Source organism: Montipora capricornis, unplaced genomic scaffold (genome assembly GCF_036669925.1).
Source record: "Montipora capricornis isolate CH-2021 unplaced genomic scaffold, ASM3666992v2 scaffold_505, whole genome shotgun sequence".
Taxonomy (NCBI): Eukaryota; Metazoa; Cnidaria; class Anthozoa; order Scleractinia; family Acroporidae; genus Montipora; species Montipora capricornis.
The window spans coordinates 447,501-470,000 of NW_027180245.1; the positions used below are offsets into that span (position 1 = coordinate 447,501).

Here is a 22,500-nt window from a genome sequence, read left to right on the forward strand (position 1 = left end):
TTGTTTAATAGTATGATTACAGACCAAATTGGACGACACAAAGTCCTGTTACTAATTAATCATAACCATTACAATTTCCCAGAAAACAAAATTAATGTATTCCTTTTTCACTGTCCAATGTTTCAAATTTGGCTATTTTAGAAAATCCCCAGTTTGGTAGGGTAAGTGGTGGTTGCTATGGTTATTGTTATAAATTCTGTCATTGGTGAATTAACCTGAGTGCACTTAATATGATTGGCTAATGTAACTGTTCGATTTTAACCCTACACAATAATTAGAGAAAAATAAAGTAGTTAATGCACCAATCAAATTTGAGAAAATTGTTATGGTTATGATTATTGACGTAATCGTAACTATTACAAAACGCGAGGAGAAGAAGTTTTTGAATCTTTTTGTGTCAAAAAGTTTAAATTATATTCAATCTGTGTTGCAAAAAGTAGGAAAACAGCAAGAAAGACCCCATCCAAATGCATGTGATTGACGCACGAATGTGGTAGGTGTCCAATTACAGCAATCCAATTTCAAATTGAATACTTGTAATTCGATACCCACCTAATCATGCGCCAATTACAAATAGGCGCTCAAATCACTCGCACGATTACTCCTTGAATTGCACTCCACTCAGTCCAATTACTTTTACAAATCAGGGCTGTTGATAACCAATCAGGTTTCAGAATTTTGTAAAAGTTTCGATTAAAAGTGAAAATTTAAAGGTAGTCCTTCTTCCGAGTTGGACCTTATGGTGCAATGAGACACCAATGATCATAAGGTAATTACCAAAGCGTAATCAAAACGAAAATCAGTAAAAGCTATTTCCGGTCCGGACTATTTTGTCCTCTTGAAAGTATTATTAAAGTTTTAGAGGTTCAAAAGGAAAAATACGTCCTCTTTTACCAAGTTAAGATTCCTTAAAAGGGTAAATTGCTTTCGAATGACATTTTTTCATTGAAAAAAGCAATCAGCACATCTGTATCAGTTAAAAAGTACTTACAGAAAGCAAGGACAAGCCAGCTTAGGATGACAGTTCTTCTTCTCTCCATCTTACATTCAGTCTTCAAAAGAAATAAATAAACAAACCGTCATTACTGAATTTGCTCGTGTTAGCTTTGGCTTGCATACCACCCTTTGACACTCGATGGTCTTTCTCTCTGTTCTCACTTGGTGTAATATTTCTCCCTGTTCTCTCTGAAATTTTAAATCAACGTTTTTATGCTCGGAAGTTAAGATCTTGTTCACAAGAACTGCTTTGTATCCCAGGATTAAGTACTGTGACTTATGGACATGGCACGTGTTGCAGGTCGTAAACGGTGGAATGAGGTTCCACTTTGAATAAGGTAGGCACCGAATGTTAATACATATAAAGAAGATCAAAAAACTAATCTCTTTAAGCAAGCGTTTCTTATAAAATTGGTAGACTAATATATATCGGATGTTACGTATTGATAATTATTGTAAGTAATGTTATTTCTAGTTTATATATGTTTAAGGTAATGGTGTAATAACTGTGTTAATCAGTTCTCATATTTCTGCGCTGTTAATTAACTTTTTGTTAACATTACTTATTTTAAACCGCTACGAGCAATTAGTGTAATAGCGCTATATAAATCATTAAATATATTACTATTGTTATTATCATTTTTATTGTCGCACAGTATTTATAGCTGGTGATGAAACGAAGATGGCAGCTGTTCGTAACCTGTGAACTAAGGTGACACCGTCAATTCTAGTGTCCATTTTCCGGCAAACATGAAGACGACAACTCCCACACTCATTTTGTGACTTTGCAACCTTATTTGGGAGTTCGCGATAAGACGAATCTTCTTGGGAACATGATCCATTTCAAGGTCACGAGCGACTTGGGCATCAAAAGAAAAAAAAAGATAAATCTGACCCTTCGGTTAATTTATTTCTACACAGAGAGTAGGCAAAGATCACATTCCTCCCCCGGAAAAATCTAATACTTTAGCTCAGGGGATGTTGTTGTGTTAGTATTAGTAATTACATGTATTACAATAAATACTTACTGGTTATTTTACGGTTTCTATGGTATACGAGTGAATATTTCACAAGAAATTAATGTTATTTGTATACAACGTGCCTTTAAGGGAGTTGTATACAAAATAACATATATTTCAAGCGTATTATGCACGCGTATTCCATTATTACACATAAATTACGCTTACCGGCAGCCATTTTCTCGACAAACGTGCAAACGCGCTGGCTTTTTCCCGATCGTTTCCCAGTTAGTTAATTTATTCAAAATATTCTTAATTTAATTGGCTGAATTAAAAATTCGAGCCATCCGATTGGGCAGTACGTTTTATGAAATACTGCTCTGTATTCCTAGGGAATGCTTTATAGCTCTGATTGGTTAATGTGTACTATTTATAGGATAATTAGTGTTATTTTAAGCTTACATATTAAAATAACATACATAAACAAAATAAATAAATCAACGACTTGTAACCTTCTTATCAAAAGCATACCGGCCTAAGGGCCTGTTTATATGGAGGTGAACCAGCCCGTTTTAGCGGGCTGGCCCGGTAAGTGCGCTGATTTTTTAACTGCGTTTAAATGGAAAAAAAAAAAAAAAGAAAAAAACAGGCCATCAGGGTCGGAATTCGCCATGTGACCATTTTAACGCTAAATTGAAAATGGCGATTGTAAGTAAACATGGCGCCATCCTTAACTTCCTTGTACTAAATCGCTCTATCACCGTCGAAATCGAGAGCGTATAAATCATTCTTGTCTTGCATTTTAACAAGCACTGGATCGCATCGAAAAGCATTTTCTTTTAGGGTTTTAAGGCTGTTGATGAAACTTGCGGGAGATTTTGGTTTTGACTACATTCATAGGATGTGTTTCTCTTTCTCCGAGGAACTCGCATGCACACACAAACGTCTTTCAGCACGGGAAACCGGACTGGAGAGTTACATGAGAATTTTTCAGCCTGGCAAAGGTAAAGAAGCACTATTAGAGATCTCGGTAAAGCAGGCTAACCCGTTTAAACGGACTTCCTCTCCTCATATAAAAGGGCCCCTAGATTAGCCTTTGCGACCTGCCGGTCTGCTCAAATCTGTTTAGATAGTAAACTTTAAGTATGTAAAGTATGTATGAATGTATGGGCCTGGCGCATTTGTGCCAAGTTGTTAAGCTGTGTGATCTCAGCGGAAAAGGTTTCTAAGTCAGTCGTTAGTGCTCTTAGCCTGGGCCAACATGTTCAGTTGTTTTTAAAAAACGCGGGGTCACATATTTTCTTTTTCGTTTGCGAAAGCACTAGAAGATATATTAACTAGGTAAATGACAGGCAATCACATTTTTTAGCTCCAAGTCATATTGCTTCGCCTGTGATATTCTAGTGCTCCATCATATATACTGCATCATAGAGTTCGTTCCAAAAGAGTACAGAGTACCGATAGATCAGCGCGCTGGACTAGGAATCCATAGTTTAAATTTCGTGATTCAGGTCTTGGTCTGACTGCTACGCTTGTAAAAGAAGCCAATATTTGTAGTTGTGTTTGTTTGAATGATTTCTTTTATTGGCTTTTAAAAGCCCCCGAGTAGAGCGGCAAATTAACATAAATTATAATTAACAACATGAAAACGCGAGGAAAAGTGTCCTCTCGATGTGATAAATTCAATTTTCTCTATAGTCGCGCTCGAGATTATGGCTTAGAAAAATATCAAGTCAAGTCATTGTTTTCTTACCTAATGCATTAGACACAAATAATGCAAATACTTCAAGTGAACTTAAGCACTATGCCGGTAAGCTGTGATTGACATGTTTAGACCTCCTGGCGCCGCCCAATAAACCGCAAGTCGGTCGTAAGGATTGTTTTCAAGTCAATTATTTCTTGCTTGCATCGTCTGAAATTTCCGACTTTAATGAGATGCAAAGTAAAACTTAGCTTCTCTTAATTAACTCTTACTTAACAGCCAAGCGTAAAGACTACCATAAATCTACTGTCACGTAACTTGAGTTTGGCGTGTTGAGTTTGGGTTGCATTTTCCTGATGTACAGCATCTCGTAGGTCAAAGAGTACATCCTTTTGCAGCATTTCTTTGGAGTCGAAGTCGAGTCCTGTAATTTTCAATAGCAGAGTATTTGTTGAATGATTCGTGGAAAGAGATGCCGGGATGTGTACATAGCATAATCGTTATCACACAGATTACAGGAGAATCTATAGAAAACGCAATGATGTGTTTACAAGAAATAAAATTATTGATTAAATCAAAGTGGTAGAGGCCAACCCTGCCATCAATATTTAGCATTGCCTAGTGTCTATTAATGTGTTCATTTGATCCGCCTGTGTGATGCAGATTATGTTGGTTACACTTCCTGGTGCCGCTTCCAACTTATCGCCAAACACAAATATTCTGCTATTGGAAAACACTTGAAAGAAGACCATAAGCTGCGTGTTTTCATTTACAGGACCAGTTTACAATTCTAAAGGAATGCTGTTTGATCAACGAGATGCTGTGTACTTGAGGAAAAACACAACTCAAACTTAACACGCAATCAGGTCCGTTCGTGCAAAACTCTCTACATGACAACAGATTTATTATATTTTATCAGAACCTAAGCCTCAATATTTTTACCCCCCTCTTTCATGTATATATATCTATCTCAGTCATCGACTTAGTATTTTAATTAGTTTCATGATAGTCATCGAAACGTCGCTCAACAACTTTGAAATCGCTGAGTTCTATTCTTAAATGTTTTACCAAACCTTACGTTATGTGCATTATACAACATTCTTAAATGTATACTGTCATTTCGACTAAAGCAACCTTAAAAGAATGCTGGGATACAGTTAGGCTTGGCTAAAGCCTTTAAACTGAGATGTCATTGAACTATTTCCTACCTTGCATGAGAACTTACGGCCTTTCTGTGGACGCTGTAAGCGATAAGGCTCAATTGGAACACAGGATGAACAAGTCAAGTGCTATATCGCCGAAGGCTCTTTTCCTTGGTCTCTTGCGCAAAATCTCAAAAGACGGCTGCGGAAGTAAAATATATGTAAATGTGAAAAAAATTAAATGCTCTGTTTATAGTGAAACTGCATTTAGCTATCAAGCTAGTTCGTAGGCACCCCACTTTTTAATAATAATAATAATAATAATAATAATAATAATAATAATAATAATAATAATAAAAAAAGAAAAAATTGATTTAACTTTAACAGAAACATGATTAAGAACCCCAAATGGGAGGAGGCAACCAGTTGGCTGTTTACAAAGCGTGATAGAGTTGAATCCGGGAGAACCGCATGCACTGGCAAACCCAACCCCCTAACCACTGGACCACTGCGCCTCTATAGCTTCTTTCTATTTTTAAAGTTCATTACTGATGCTATCAACATTATGTAGACAAACGTTCCTGTTTCTCCATGCAACAAGCAGCATAGGACAGATGAGACTTGGGCCGCCACTTTTAAATATTGCCTCAACTAAAAGCTTTATTTTGCATTACACCTCCGAGCGGCCACTGCAGTCTCACCAGTTCTATGCTGCAAGAGTCCACATGTTGCAAGTCCAAACACATTCTATTGTTTTCGGGACAAGATTCCTCGGGAAAGCCGCCTTGAAATTTCCTGTCTGCTATATATGCAAATAGGCAGAACTTTTCAAAACTTCCTCAAAACAAGACGCGTAAAAGCGTTTCCGTGGGATGCACAAACAGTCAACACAAATTGTCCAGATACAGAAAGCCACCATGCTTAGTCACAGATAAAATTTGGAAAGCGGTGAAAGTTTACCAAAAAGATGACCCTGTAAATTTAAGTAGCTACCACTTGTTATACAGAAGCCCCTTGAAATTTCATTCTGTTTAATTTTACTACTTAGGTTATCTACTAATAGACCTTATTCACGATGGCCACCATGTTGGATTTGCTATTATCATGCAAATTAGTTACACACTTCCGAGGGGGCAAACAACACAAGCTCGAGAGGTTATAACGAACATCTTGGCCACACAGATGACTTTTTTCACGTTCATTGAATGTTTATCACCTAAGTAGTAAAATTAAACAGAATGATTACCCAAGTTACTTCAATGTTTTTTTAGTGAAAAATGAGCTGATAGCGAAGTAGAAAGTCAAAATGTCAAAGGCAATCAAAAGATATAAAATTATTATAAAAGGTACTTAATTCTAAATTCTAAAATGCTATTTGCCTTTTTTCCAGTGTTTGCCCCCCAGCATAACTCATGGCTCATTTGCATGACAATTTGAAAACCAACATGGCGGCTATCGCGAATAAGGCCTATTGATACCACTGAATTTGCCAGTGTAAACACTCTACACAACAGCGATCAGAGTTTACTTTTACTAAGATTCTCGAGGAATGTCAGGATATTTAGGTATTATTTCTTTGAAATACTGAATTACGATTGGCCACTTCTTTTACTTGGTTTGGTTTTTTTACAAACTGAATTAATATTAATCTTAGTCACAATCAGTTAAAAAAGAACCCCTTTACTCTATCAGGAGGTGAAGAGGAATAATCCGGTGTTCATTATTCCACGCTCTACTATATGTTTGCTGACGATCATTGCTCAACTCTGGCAATCCATCTGATGTCTCCAGTCCTATTCAAGATAGTTTGTCATGGATCTCGCACTGGCGCAATAAATGGCTTTTGAGAATAATCTCTGTGAAAATGTGAAAGTACGAGAATTACAAGGTCCAAAACTCCAACTCCGTGCTCATACAGAATCAAGTCATACTATAATCCGATCTATCTTGGAAAACGCATGTACTTACAGTTGCTGCTAAAGCTAACACAATTCTTGGTTTACTAAAGCGTACTTTTGGGAAATGTTTAGAGGCAATAATAACTGGTTATAAAACAATGGTACGTCCAATCGTTGAATATGCGTGTCCTGTGTAGAACCCTCACCAACAATATCTATCTGCACAAAAAGGAAAATCCTTACAAAATCAAAATGTATGACTGGATGGATGTTGCATGTTTTTTGTTGTTTGATTTGGTGAGTTGTGTGCATAATACTGTTCTGATTTTTGGACTAAGAATTTCTAGGATTGGTTAACTGATGTCTTCTTTGTAAGCAGAGTTACAGTCTGGTAGTGTAGTCTGGTAGTGTACACAGGTTTGCTGTATGACCACCACTGTACACAAACAAAATTAATAATATGCTAGTATTAATACATTTTTTAATTCATAGTGAGCAGAGGTGAAAAGTAGTAGTAGAATTAAACTTAGGGCTACGCTTCGCATAAGTGACCATAACAGTGAGAGAGCAAAAGCTGAAGAATATTGAACGTATTCAATTTTCGTATTCTTGGCATTCCAATGTTTTCCTTATTCACGCCAACAATTCTGACGCTTATGTCAATTGTGAACCAGCCTTTCGTTGTACGGTTGTGTATTCACAAAATAATGCGAGTGAAAATGAGTTGCAAACTGAGCCAAAGTGGTTTCCTGGCATTTAAGTATTAAATTATTTGTAAGACAGTGAATTGAGTTTTCACAATAAACTTCATTGTCTACTAATCACATGCTCAAATTAGCCTGCATTCTGCTTTCAAAATTAATTTCCTTAATCAGGAACAAATAACATTTCCAAGTGTTCTTATCCACTGCTAAAAATTAAACACTCACAGAACAGAACTATTTTGTTAAAACATAAAAAATTAAACCTTGTTTTTACCCTTAAATAAATGCTAACAATCTTGAAGGTCCGTAATTTCGAATTCTTGATCAATACTAGTCATTGACCAAATATTTCTAACCGACTAATAATGATGACCTTGCATTCATTTCTAATTATTGACAATTATGAATGATGCAAGATGGTACAAAGCAATAACTAGGTTCCACCCATAATAACAATTTAAACTCTCTCTTTAACTTTAACATTTTCAACAATAAGCCTATCTAATGGAAAATTAAAACCACACCGGATAATAACTGCAATTAAAAATTTCCATATACACTGAAACGCTTAAAAATAACTATAATATGCAAATTTAACGTGACATTAATGATAAATTCTGTTCAATATATAATATAATGACGTGTGATGTGGGATATAGATCAATTGAGTCTTTAAGTGCTACTGTGGTTCATTATTGACTCCAAGCTTTCGCCGATCTACGGCATCATCAGGGAAAACGATAAAATATTTGCGCTGTTGTTTTAAACGTTGGAGGTGCCACTATAAATTAGCATAGTGTAAAACTAGCCAGTGGTTCTATTTTCTGATGTAATACGCTTCGTGTAGTCGCAGATTGACGGGGTGGTTTTCACGCGTGATTACTTTGACTTCAATGTTATGGCTGTTGTTGCGACGGTGTGTTGTGAGGTGTTTTTTTTTACCGACGAGTTGTCGTTGGTCAGGTGTTCTTTTGTTCGATCATGTAGGAATCGTTTCGAGCTTCCGATGTAATATTCGCCACAAGCTTTGCACTTGAGCTGATAAACGGTGTTTCTCTGTAGGCATAAATTGGTGTCTGCGATGGGGCAGTTTGCTCTGTTGCATTTCCTTTCTGTTGTGTTGTGTGAAAGGGCTTGTCTAAGAGGCAATATTTATATTTGACCTCCCGTAAGCGACCACTTGCATGACAAGTAATAGAGCGGAAATTGGATAATAAGGCGTTGTAACATCGCATTCCAGGGTAGTACAAGAGAGGGAAATTTCTTAATGGAAAGTTCCGGATTTTTTCTGGCAATTGACTTTTGACACGAATAAAACATTTAAAAATTTAAAGAAAAAATGCACATACACTTACTCTACCTTAAGTGTCATATCATTACAGAAAATTAGAACTGATCATGATTAACTGATTGACTGTTCTCTTCAAAACTGTTAGTTTGACGGAACAGCTTCGGTAATGAAAATCGTTATTCGGCACAGTCCCCACAAAAACTCCCCATTCAGTCTAAGCCATATCCAAGGTTATTATTTCAGCCAAGGCATCGATGTCTTGTTGTTTTCACATGGGAATTCTAGTGCATACAAGGCTTCTCTATTGGGCCGTTTTCCGGTCACAGCCACTTCGCCTTTATTGATTCTTTTTTTAACTTGAGAAATTCGGTTCTACAGGAGAGGTAGTCTGTCAGATGCGTACCATGATACTCTGAATAAATTCTTTGGAAAGCTTAAATATTTTTGTGACTACTAAAAGTTATTATATGGGCTTGGTTGGCCTTGGTCTCTGCAGTTACCATATGCTAATGAGGCAAAATTATGGTCTGATTTCTTGTAAGCGACCACCTCTCGTGAGCGCACACCATATTTTGGGTGATCGCTTACGGGAGGTTCGACTGTATATTTAAGGACGGTGCCTACTATTGTTATTGCGCATACGTTCTGCGCATCTCGAGATACTCGAGTTTCCTAGCGGTGATGCTCACAGTACAAATATATATTTGCGCGGTTTAAAACTATCCGGAGAAAGTAGATCTTAGTAAGTAGTCTTGGTATCCAAAAAGAAAATTGGGGGTAACCATGCATTTTTGAGAGATAATTAACCTTTAATTTGAGAAAGAAAGCCATACATCGCTTTGTATTTTAAAGCTTTTTACAAATATTATTCATTAATTATCTTAGAAAAATGCGTGGTTACCACCAATTTTCTTTTTGGATTTCAATGACACTTGTCAAGATCTACATTTCCTGCATAATCATAAACCGGGGCAAAAAAATACCTTTGAATTAGTAGGCGCCGTCCTTAAACAATCTTAAAAATAAAAAAAAATTAAAAATGTCCCCTAAAGCGCATAAGAAAAACAGCAAAGGTAAGACCTCTTTTACAAATCTCACAACAATATAGTGAAGTTTGCTTTGTGAATATGTGCATCCTTTTACGAATACAAAGAAAAAAATTACTCAAATTGAATGACGTTATTACGGTGGCTTGCAGGGGCAATATAGTAACTCCTTTTTTTTCAAACTCGTCATCGCGAGTTCAAACTGGACAGTCGCGAGCTGTAAGTGGCCATCGCGAGTTCCAACTAGAGAACACAATTTTGAAATAACTACGTACACTTGCGGTTATTTATAAATTTATTTCTTCGAGTTTGTTTGTTTGTTTTCAAATTAAGGTTTGTCGCGGGTGAGAGGTTTAAGAACCTTTCTAGCAAGGACTGTACATCGATCCAAGCACATCAATTTGGGCAAGAGAGAATTATGAGCAAGAATGGCGCAGTCGGTTAGTGCGTGGCCTTGGTGCAGAGGTCCTGAGTTCGATTCCCGGATCTCACACCTTGTTTCTACTTTCGACTTCTTTCCTTTCAGTGTAGCTTAATTAAGTAGCTTTAAATACCCGTAAAACGGAGCACTGATGGAGAGGGGGGAGTAAAATGAGCGCACCGTCGACCTCAGGTTTGTCGATTTAATTACTGTTACAAATTATCGACGTTAAATATGGTCGCTTTACTTTATGCGATAAGGTTTACTGCCAGTGATTGTCTAGGATATTCTTGAAAGTCTTGGTTTCTGATGGCTTTAAAAACGCCATCGACCGGATTTTGAATAGGCAAGAAGAAGAATGAGTAAAAGAACTATTGCTTCTTATGTGGGATACCTGTGGCAGGTCACGTTTAAGATTTACTTGAGTGTCGTTTTCTTCTTCCGAAAAACCCCATCTCTTTCCTACGGCAAATCCATATGGGGGATCTTAAGTATGAACATAGAAACAAATGAAAATAAAAGTCAAGCTTGCAATTTTCACTAATCAAACAGAAACTTATACTAATGCTTCTTTGAAACTTGTTACACTCGGTTTTCTCACAATGTCTTCTGATTATGAGTTTCAATCCCTTATATTTCGTGGGAAATAAGAGAACATAGCTCTAGAAGGAGGAATTTGGTGGGCTTGAGAGTTTAGACGTCTACTTCCTAGCTCCAATGCTGTAGGTGATGGCATACCGTCGCGCGATATGACACCGCTTTATGTAGTTTGTATATTATTCATAGCCGCAGAACTGTTCTTTTACTTTCAAGTGATTTCCATCCAAGTCTTTACAGCATTTCGCTAACACTTGATGTCCTGCGTTAATTCCTAATGACAAAACGTGCTGCGTGTCGCTGCACCATTTCCATTTTGTTGAGTGTTTGACTTCTGCTTGAAGTATTTTTACCAGAAGTGCCGTGGCACTCCTTGTGCGTGAAAACGACAAATTTTAGTGATTTGTGTTCGACGTTCACCTGAGCTTACCGATAAAAAGACAAGGGTGGAAAGCTCCAGCACCGAGCCCATTTTCACCGACAAATTCCCATCGTGCGGGTTTCAAATCACGCACCAGGCAAGCAGCTGAAACCCAGAGGTTTCTTCTTATACCATTATATATGAAATCCGTCCAAAACTCGAAGCGCTAGACCTCAAGCAATATTGAAAAATTCCGCATTCGAGGCTCCAAGGATGCTTAGCTGGATTTTCGTGTGCCAGTCGCCGTTTACTCCTCTCTGACTGGATGACAAGAACAATCACCCAATCAGACAGGAGCAAACAGCAAACGGCACACGGTTTGTTACTACAACTAAACAATGTCAAGCATCGACTTCTTTCAGGTAACCGGAACTTTCAAAAAAATATTAGGAACGCTGTGGCTATTGTCAAGATGTTAATAACACTAAATGACCGGCAGTGAGAACTGTATAGTTGTAATGACAAAGACTGATTAAAAGCGAAGTTAATAATAACAATAATCACAATTTTCTCTGCTTCTGTGCAAACTTGAATGCAATGTTCTAAACGCGATCAACACATCGCATTCTTAGCACGCGAAAGCTATAATCTGCTAGGAATAGATCGTTTTAAATGGATTTTTTCCCGTTGCTTTCAATTTCAGCTGAGGACGACTCGTTAAGTTCGCTTATTTTCAGCTTCGATAGCACGGCAGGACTGCGGGGAGCAAGTAATTTCTCTGTGGGAAATTTGAATCAACTTACTAATAGTTGCATGTTTACGTATTTCAACAAACCCTTATATCGGCTGTGGTTTGAAGAATCTAACGGAAAATTCACTACAGACAAATTCGTGTAATTTAACACAAGGAAGTGGGTCATACTTAGGATGTTTCGTATAGGACATACCAGTCCATTAAAAAAAAAAATCATTGCGCTGAAGAGACAGCTGGTTGGCTTTAATTATAGTTGATCTTTAAGAGACCATTTCAAAGCGAATATTAGTTCAGAAGTGAAGTACGATTCTCAGATATTCTACGTATGAAAAGTATGCCACTTGCTTTACTCATTAGTTCGTCGATGTGAGTATATAAATTAGTGGGACCATTCACAAAGGTGACACCAAGTAACCTCAAACTGTTCTTGTGTTCGATGAGCTAGAGAGGTACAGGAGCTGATTCGACTCTTTTCCCTTCAATAACACCATTTACAAAATTTTCGTGAGGCAGCAGGACTACATACAGGAATGCTCGAAGTTAAATAATATGCAAATTTAATCAACAAGAAGGATGGATACTGATTAATGTCATTTATATATCACAATAGAAAAAAAAGATAGCATCGAGCTCTGTACGTCTCTTGAGCTACACCCCTCCAGAGGAATATGTCATCAGTAAAAACGGCATCCATCCGCTCCACCTTTTTTTGTCACCTAAAAAGTTATAAACTTATTAGTCACATGCGGGTTTAAGCCTACAGTCTTCAAAATGCAGTAAGATACAATCTCGGTATTATTAGTCTTTGACTGTCCATTTAATTTGTAGTGTGTCAAAACACAACCACCATAAAAACCAGCTTAGATTTGTTGAGGCTAGCGTGTCATATGTTTTATTTAAAGAAAGTTTTACCCACCTAACTACCTACCTTCCTACCATAGTCGCAGTGGAATCATGTGCTCTACTATCATCATTCCTTCACCTGCTGTCTACCAATCCACCAGTGTTTGCCTTTAAAGAGACTTGGGCAAATGACGACCTCAAACACTAACTCACACACGAAAAAAAAATCATAAATTGTATCACACGGAAGCCCATGAGTAGGAGCCGTCCTATGCCCTATATCCTTGAGTCAACTTTTGCGCGTATCGTTCTATTTTTACATCTAAGCCTTCAGCAGGAGACTGGCATATACATCAAGTTACATTAATTTGTACAATTTGCATACATTGTTTTTGCTATATTTTGTCTTCGTTTGACAATAACTTTATTCTGATTGGACATTTTAAACAATACGTGAAGAGACGAAGAACTGGTGGCGTTCTAAAAATAGAAACATACGCGCCAAGGGTAACTCATAGGGATTGTATGGGAGATGCAAGCTCCTACTCATGGGCTCCTGACCATATTATACGCCATATCACACTATTCATATTGTAACGCGGTACACACCCTTGGAAATATTGTTTTTTATGTAATATATTGCTTCACCATTATCACAGCCTCGCTCTTTTTTAAAATAATATTTATGATTGCTGATAAGATCCTTCACCAGCATCCGTTGCTTCTGTTTTATTACCCTGCAGTCCTTGATTACAAAGTTATAAAGTGCGTTACCTTAATCATGTCACCAAGGGTTAGGGAAGTGGTCCTCATCAGAAGTTGGCAAGGTCTCAAAGGGAGGCTTGAGCACCAGCTGCAGTTCCTTAATGTTTCATTGGCACTGAAAAACAGGTATTTATATGCACTACTTAATGTTTAATTCTCATTGAGTCATTGAGCTCTAAATTTCTTAATTAACTTTGTCAATGCCTGCTGTTCTTCTGTCCTGCACATGCTGCAAAAAGTGAAGTTCAAAGTGGACTTAGCAGATCGAGACCGAGGCAATCTGGATCCACCTGTTTGACAAGTTTTTTGATAGCGGTTTTTTATAACCGTCTGGGTAGCTGATTTTTTTATCCATTACTTTGATGCAGTATACTTGAGTTATTTCAGTAAGTCAGCTTGATAAATATTAACTAAATAAGATAAAAATATCGCGTTCCACTCAGTAGTGAGATCACCGGACACCACGGTGAGCAAACATTTCGGCCTGTTAAACTCAAAGACTCGGAAACTCGTCAAAACTGGCCGGCGAAATCTTGTGATGAAAACACTTTCTTTGATTCCTTACTAGCATCTATCAAAACTTGGCGTTAATCTTGTGCGCAAAATTGCTGATCTTAAGCGCGCTTAATTCATAAAAATGGAATCTTCTTCCAGCATATCTTACCCGGCATTCTTTCACTCCATATTCGTGGGACTTCTCTGGGGGCAAAAAACTTAAAATAGAAACAAAACAAACAAAAGACGGTATAGAAAAGAAAAGAAGAAAAACGTTAGTTCAAGTAAAGGACGGAGCAACGAGGAGAACGTAGACTCAGTGATTAATACCCCGAGATTTTGAGAAAGGCTGTTGAGACTTTCAGTAACGATATTTATCAGAAATCTATTCTTAGGTTCTCAATTACAAACCACAACTGAAATAACATGCTTACACAGAATTACTTCATGTTTCTACTCTTGTAGTCTACGTGTATATGAAACGGAGAGAAACGTATTCGTAACGAAAAAGAAGGTCCATCGTCTCTACCCAAATATCAACATGGATCTGATTCTAACGCAATCGTGAAATTCCCTAACGGTAATTGCTGAGGGCGATCTCTCTTCAAATTATTTATCTACTTAGTAAAAAAAGCTTTGTGTTGCCTCAAAGCATTCTTCAGTAGTCAAATCCCCTGTCAATAAGAAAAAAAACAACAATTGTGGACTTACAAATGTAAAAGAAAAGGAAGGGGTTGTCTACTGCGAACATTTATGAGCGAGCGTCGCGGTGGATGTGGGTACGCGGCTCTCGAACAAACGTGAAAGTCGAGACTGGTAAGAGGAGGAAGTCAAAAATGCCAGGTGAGATGCTTCAGAGTAGTACCAAAGAAAATGATAAACGGAAAAGAGAGGTTTGAAAAACAATATATCCATTAGACACAAATAAAATCAAATTGCTAGATTTGCATTATGCAGGATTAACTAAAAAACAGAATTTAATGAAAACAAGTCTCAATTAATTCTTGTAAATGAAATTTACAGCACTCTAAGAAATAAACAGATTTTCGCCGTTCGTAAAACCCTTAAATTTTACTGATTTGAATTCAAAAAAAATTATCAAGCTTGAATTCAACCAGCATTTGAAATTAACAAGAGCTAAGCTATAGTAACATAACACGGCTCTCACAGAGAGACTCAATCACCAAATGCATTCTGTAGTTCTTTGTCAACTTCACATGCATCCAGTAACTAGTCCTTCCCATTAGGGTATAGAGTCTTGGTTCTTAAACTTGGAAGCAGTTTAAAAGGCCCACAAGACTTTTCGTCCGCAAGTTCGCGTTGAGAAAGACTCTTTTGCATTATGCAAAGTCGATTTCAACACGCCCATAAAATGGCAGCTCGTAAACGTTTAACTCACAACTTTTACGTGCCTAATAAGACTTGAATTCAAAGGCACTGTAACTTTCAAGTCAAGCCTTAGAGGTGACATTAGGAGTTCGAGATTTCGTCAGATATTCAGCAGAAATCTTAACTTTATTTTCAGTACGATTAGATTTTGCTTAAAGCGGATTTAGCAAGTATCTTCATCGTACATGTCCTTATTGTATGTTCTGTTCATATGAATACGACGTGCTCCGTGATTCTAAGCGACTATACCCCTGTCCAACACAATTAATTACTGGCTTCTACATTTTTACCAGTAGGCTTTGCCTACATAGGCAAAAATTAAAGTAGAAACAAAGAACATGATGTGAAATATCATGAACAAAAACCGATTGAGTTTACTTACTGGTTGAGGGCACTGTCGTTGTCTGCGGAGGAGATGACGTTGAATTAAGCCCTGATTTAAAAAAAAAACAAAAACAAAAACAAACAATTTAAAATAAATTCGAAATTAAATTGTTATGTAAGTTTGATTCGCAATTCTTACGTGAATCAAGTTAAGATGCTGATGATCGCAGTTATTAATTAACGTTACTTGAGCAGTAATGAAAGGAAAGCCTGAAAAATTCAGGTTTAAACGGGATTCAAACCCTGACCTCTGCGATATATACCGGTGCAGTACTCTGTTACAAGTACAAGGAAAGGTTACGTTTATACAAACGTTGGCCGTGTAGCACTTATATTTTAAACAGAGTTAACTGAATATAGTGTAATGTGAAGTGCTCGATTTCTATCCCATATGAACCATGTGAGCGTTAGCTCTACTGATGGAAATGGGCCCACACGAGGACAGAGAAAAACTCTGACCAGGGTGGGAATTGAACCCACGACCTTCGGGTTAGATCTCATATGGGATAGAAATCGAGCACTTCACATTACACTCTATTCAGTACTCTGTTAGTTGAGCTATCAATGACGAGGGGCACGTTTCTCGAAAGTCCCGAAACTTTCCGGGCACTTATCGGGGGTCACAATCCTTTCTGTAACTTATCAACGGAAGGATTTTAAGCTATCAACCTTCGCAATCATTTTGCTTTTCGTTGTCTTGAAAACATGTCAAAAGAACAGCTTGTCAAAACAAGCCAGCAGCAGTTTCGGAAATCGCTTTCCGGGACGGAACCGTTTTCGGGCTGTTCGAGAAACGGGCCCCATGAATAACCAGAGCACTGCACCGGTATCGCAGCGGTCAAGGTTCCAATCCCGTTGAATCCTGAATTTTACAGGCTTTACTCTCATTACTGCTAAAGTAACGTTAAGTAATAACTGCGATGACCCGCATCTTAACTTGATTCATCTCTCCGCAGTTCAAATATATATGGCATTCATGTACATTAACTTCGTCAATTTTTACGTGCCTGATAAGACTTGAAATTAAAGAGGCTGTAACTCTCAAGTCAAGCTTTAGAGGTGACAAAATGAGTTCGAGATTTTGTCAGACATTCAGCAGAAATCTTAACTTTATTTTGTTTGAGTACGATTCGATTTTGCTCAAAGATATAGCAAGTATCTTCATCGAAAGTGTCCTTTTTGCCTGTTCTGTCCATAAATACAACGTGCTCCATGATTCTAAGTGATTATACCATTGTCCGACACAAGCCAATTACAGTCGACCGCTGTATTGCCTTCTACATTTCTACCGGTAGGCTTTTCCTATAAAGACAAAAATTAAAGTAGAAACAAAAAACATCATGAAACATCGACAACAAAAACCGATTGGGTGACTACTTACTGGTTGAGGGCACTGTCGTGGTCTGCGCAGCAGATGACGTCGAAATTTCTGCCAAAAAAATGCAAACAAAACAAACTGTTTACGAAGATAATAAATTAAATGATAACCGTCACCATCGTGAAACGGGCGAACTATAGGAAGAAATTAACGGTAAGTTAACTACAGTCCTTTTTGCAAATTATGTTTGCTTTGCTCCTTATGACTCAAAGCAACCTCTCAGAGCGATACACTCATCGATCGTCCAAGAAATATTACACCTTTTTTAAAAATATATACAAGGACGTCTAGTTTGGGGCTGAGGATAAACGTTCTTCTTTTTTGCGATTTGAGCCTGAAAACGCCCTTAACATGTTCTTTAAGTTGTGTGGTATACTAACAACGGTGTGTTCGATTGACCCTATTCCGGAATGAGAATACGCGGAGTGAGGATTTAAAACGGTATGTAATGGCATTTTGAAGCAACAAAGACAATAAAGTTTTTTTAAAATAGGATTTAGCAGGACTTTGACAATTTTAATGTGAATCTCCGTAAAAATGAAGGATTTCTAACTTCTATTCCATGTATTCCTATTCCGGAATACGGTCACTCGAACGCACGGTAAGTTCCACTACAGTGTATCATGCAATAAGAAAAACGCATTGTTAATGTTACAAAAAAACGTCCCCAAGTATCAATAAGAATAAAACGCAAACGGCGGTTACAAACATTTGCTTGAACTGCATAACTTTTCATAAACTTAAGGTTTCGTATTTTACAACATACATCTTCAGAAGTGATTGTTATTCAGTTACAGATAAATTTAAATTGAAAAATACAACTAAACGGACTGGGAACTAACGAAATTGATCGACATAAAACGACAAGAAATATGCTAATAATACAGATAAAGGTTCTTACTGCCAACGTGGCTTTTGGCTTTAGGTCACGGATAAACAGAGACTCTAATTTTACAATGCATGTCTGATCGATCAGTTGCTAAAATTTCAAAATGATCTCACTTTATTCTATGGTTGGTTGAGAAAACATGATCAGCAATTGCAGATTCGAGACAACTTGTTGTTACACAGGCTGCCCTGACTCGGAGGATAAAAAAAATATAAGGATTTGTATGGGAATCTCGATAACAAACTGAAAAAGATATTTACACGCAAAAGTTCTCAATAAAAAGCAGTATATTTACGTACTTTATTGTCGTGGTGACTTTCTCGCTTTTTGTGTGGTTATTTGGCTCGCTTCCAACGAATTTGGACACGGCTGGTCAACCGTTCAGTTATTTGCTCTCACCGTCTCGTGGCTCAAGTGAACCGTTGACATGCCGTGTCCAAATTCGTTGTAAGCGAGCCTTGAAGGATTTTGAAAAATTGAATATTTTTCGCTGTTTCTCAGCAATGGATACTCGAAACAATAAAAGCACTCGGACTTCGGCCTCGTGCTTTCATCTGTTTCTCGGTGTCTGGTTACCCCGATGAAGGACTCGCACTCGTTTTTGATCGATTACTTCCAGCCTTTCCTTTATTTAGTACGAATGACAACACGGTCGCTTCAATCGCATTCATTGTTGGTAGTCACAAATGTGCATATCCGTGGGATATGCACATTGAATTAAGCTTCGATCGGGTGAATTTACTTTTATACCCTCCAGTATTTCCAAACTTCCCTGCCCCGATTAGAACTCTTATTATATACTCAACAAAATATCTTGTTTCTGATTGGCCAATGGCGAATGCATAAATAGGTTATAGAGTGCAATACGGAAGTTGCTATGGAAACACCGTGGAAGCGCCAAATTTGAACACCAAACTGAAAGAAAATGACTGACAGTCAGTTTGCTTGTCAAACCAAAACACCGTTGAGCAACTTAAAGAAAATGCGAAAAACAAAAACACGTTAAAAGCTACACAGACCTGGTTGAATGTCTGACAAACATGGGCGACTGAAAGAAAACTAAACCCAAAACTGGAAGAATACGAGCACGAACAAAGTAGCGCGTTTGAGTAATTTTGTTGAGAATATAATAAAAAAAATAAAAATCGTATGAGCCTGCTCGTGCATTTCGTGATTTATGGTCACTCGTAATGTTTTGAAAGTTCTCAAATTGCACTCGCCTACGGCTCGTGCAATTTTGAGAACTTTTAAAACATCACTCGTGCCCATAAATCACGAAATGCACTCGCGTTCATACGATTTCTTTTACATATACTTAACCCAACCTTCACTATTATCTGCGAACGCGTTGAACCACTCGGCCAAGTAGAGGAAAGCAAACATTTATTGTGGAATCTTTCCGCCCGCCATGATTGACACAGTATTAAACTATTCGATAGAGTGGACAGCTGCTTTTTCTTTGAGAAAGGCAAGCTTTAAAGGTAAGGAGAAATTTCTACGCTAGCTATTTCTAGATCTTGCTTCGTACTTGTGTGTTCCACTGTGAACATTATTTTGCATAGAATGAATACTTGATTAGAAGTATTTTGTATAGAACGAATACTCCAATATTTCTTGGGAACCAGTTTGTTCAGCCGTTTTGACGTAGAAAGAACATATGAAAATAGCTTTCAGCGGCCAAAAATAAAATAAAAAATGAAATCAAATTAAAAAACAAAAAACAAATTAGCTATCGCCATCACAGGGACTTCGCTGCGGTTCCCCACTAACCTCATTCGGAGGAGCTTGACACTTGGACTAGCATCAATGATTGTGATCTTTGTGTTAAATTCGCACATCTATCTTGTAGTGCTTTATAAAACTTGAAAGAAAAAAAAAAGTAAACTAACAAAAACTGGTGTCTTGTCGTCATTTTGACATAGATGTATCCTTTGTTTCGTGAGTTGTCAGTATTAAACACGCAAGGTAACTTAATAATAATAATAATAATAATAATAATAATAATAATAATATTTATACAGGGGGCGTTCTCACATTAAGTGGTTTTCGGAACGGCCCTGTGATCACAGGCGGCCGCTAAAATCGATGTCACTTTCGATTTTGCGATTTTACTTGTAGGACTAAAAGTGCGCTAAACACTCTCCTTGAACGTAACAAAAATCCCCCGAAATATTTATCGCTGATGGTAACTAGATATAAATAAGGCACAAAATTAAAGATGTTTTCATCTCGCAAATTTTGTTGCTGATGGCAAATTGTTTTATTCTCAATCGACACTTCCTAAAAGTTCCTTCTGCTCTCCTTAAAAACTACATATCAATATTTATTTACTTTTGCTTCACTATTTGTTTTGAATAAAGCAGGCACCTTGCTTAGTTCGCATTTTTGAGCGTTAAAATAGAATTTTTGGTCCTATGTTCCTGACAGCAAGTCGCATATTTTGACGTCCCGCATACAGATACTAACCCTGCCGGAAAAGGATTAACTTCAGTGAACATTGGTCTTGGAAAGCTGTCAGAAGCTTAGAGTGGTGTGTGGTGAAAAAGAAGTTGTAAATGATCAACATGTCAGCCTTGAAGCAAAATGTTTCTCGATTTCCTTTTATTTTTTTCAATCGTTCTGTGTTTAGTATTTCACTGAACCACATTTCTTCTCAGGGGGTATTTAGCAAAGATATCTAACATGGCACTGTAATGATTTACTGTACCAAAACAATGTCGTGTAGAGCTACATATCACGCAAGGACAACTTGAATCTCCTGAAAAAACAAAACGCAGCTCAGTTGACAGTTATGGAAAAAAGCAGTGTCAAGTTACTGCACTACCACACGTACGCAGTACGTTCCTACTTAAAAAAAAAAACCCGTATCTCCTTAATCCCCCCCTCCCCCACCCCAGTCCAAAAATCCCGTATCCCCACATTTTTCCCTAACCTAAATATACCGTATCCTGATCGCTTCTCGGCCTTTTGGCTAAGACTAGTTTCTCGGCCAAGGGCTACGGTCAAGTACCATTGTACTACGTACAGTAGTTTTTTCTGTGCCATAAGGGGCAGGCACAGAACAGTTTCGGCTGTTTGTCTGTTCTTTCGAGAAGCGATCACTAGGGTTTTTTGGTTTCGTTTTTGATAGCTTTTTGTTCAGCTCGATTGTTTGAATCATGACGAACTTTTGTACTTTCTGAGAACTATTTAATACTTGAGTTTTGAATCGATGACAGAGAGAGTTTTGGCGATTTCAACGCGGACTGCACTACTGGATTTAAGGTTTTTTTCTTAACGAAATTTCGAGTTGTTGTGGAACGTTTGGTACCAAGTTACTCTTAAGCGGCGTTCACACTCAACTTTGACTGTGATCAACTGGAGTATAATTTAGGCTATCATACTTCATTCAATTGTACTCAATTATGGGTCTCTTCACATCTGCGAAAATTCAAATTCAATAGGCAGGGTAAACTCGTAGCGTGAGACAAAATGGAGCCGTACCGCGTGGTTGCCACGATTATCATCAACCATGCTTCAGGCAACAAGAGAACCAAGGAGAACCAAGCTACCGAGAATAGAAGACGACAAATCCACATCTTCGCTCCATAAAGCGATTAGAAGTTCGTCTGCTCATACCACCAAGTGTTCGCCTTTTTGTTCAATTACTCACTGCAATTACTTCAAACAACCCCCTTGAGGTTGTTTGACGTAATTATCATCTAATTATAATCAGGGACAGTGTAATCAGTTGATGTGAACCCATTTCATATTTAATTCGATTATAATTCGATCGTAATCGAGGCCTAATGTGAACACGGCTTAATACCGAAATTAAGATTATGGAATTGTCAAACTAGTTTTTTGGACTGGACTTTTTAATTTTTGAGCATTGAGAGAAATGGAGTACAGATGTTGTCTTCTTGTCTTCGCCACGGATTTAAATAGTTTGCAAGGAACTAAACCAGGATTACGGAACCGGACTTCGAATACAGGGCCCGATTGTTCGAAAGCCGATTACCTTAATCCAGGATTAGCGTAAACTTTTGTTTCATGTTTTCAACATTTTGGTTATTTTTGTTTTTCAAGATTGACTTCTTCTAATGTAAAGTTTTTCCGAATATCAGCCTTGAACAGAATTTGGGAGTAGAAAATAAAACTCGTTTGTTAATTTTTATCCTGAGATTAGAGTTAATCGGCTTTTGAACAACTGGCCCAGGATGATGAGTTGTTACACTGATTTGTAATACGTTTTTCGGATGATTTAAGGCTGATCTTGTAATTTTTGGATGAACGGAGTTAAGGAAGCAAGTAAAACTGTAGGATTTGAATATAGTCTCCTTCCAAAAAATTAATAAGTAAAAGATCCCGTATCCTGATAACCCGCTAATAGGGCTTTATTGTTTGCATTTGCCAATTTAGTAACATTACTAATGAGTTTTTACAACAAAAAACTTCAAGTTATATTACTGATTTATCTTTTTGGTAATCTCTCGCCATTTTCCGA

General features: G+C 37.5%; 2 protein-coding genes across 2 annotated transcripts in view; both read right to left on the minus strand.

Moving 5' to 3' along the window:
* Positions 1-15,680, minus strand: part of LOC138036832 (uncharacterized) — a 101,640-nt gene extending 85,960 nt beyond the window's left edge. The window contains exons 1-5 of the mRNA XM_068882903.1: positions 14,144-15,680; positions 13,489-13,594; positions 12,800-12,918; positions 4,866-5,001; positions 992-1,052 (exon numbers count right to left, since the gene is read on the minus strand). Coding sequence (XP_068739004.1) covers positions 992-1,040 — 49 coding nt within the window. The 5' untranslated portion in view covers positions 1,041-1,052; positions 4,866-5,001; positions 12,800-12,918; positions 13,489-13,594; positions 14,144-15,680. The remainder of the gene's footprint in view (positions 1-991; positions 1,053-4,865; positions 5,002-12,799; positions 12,919-13,488; positions 13,595-14,143) is intronic.
* The window catches only part of LOC138036833 (uncharacterized), a 15,692-nt gene continuing 7,787 nt past the window's right edge, over positions 14,596-22,500 (minus strand). Inside the window, exons 4-6 of the mRNA XM_068882904.1 lie at positions 17,129-17,176; positions 15,746-15,784; positions 14,596-14,648 (exon numbers count right to left, since the gene is read on the minus strand). Of these exons, the coding sequence (XP_068739005.1) occupies positions 14,596-14,648; positions 15,746-15,784; positions 17,129-17,176 (140 nt within the window). The remainder of the gene's footprint in view (positions 14,649-15,745; positions 15,785-17,128; positions 17,177-22,500) is intronic.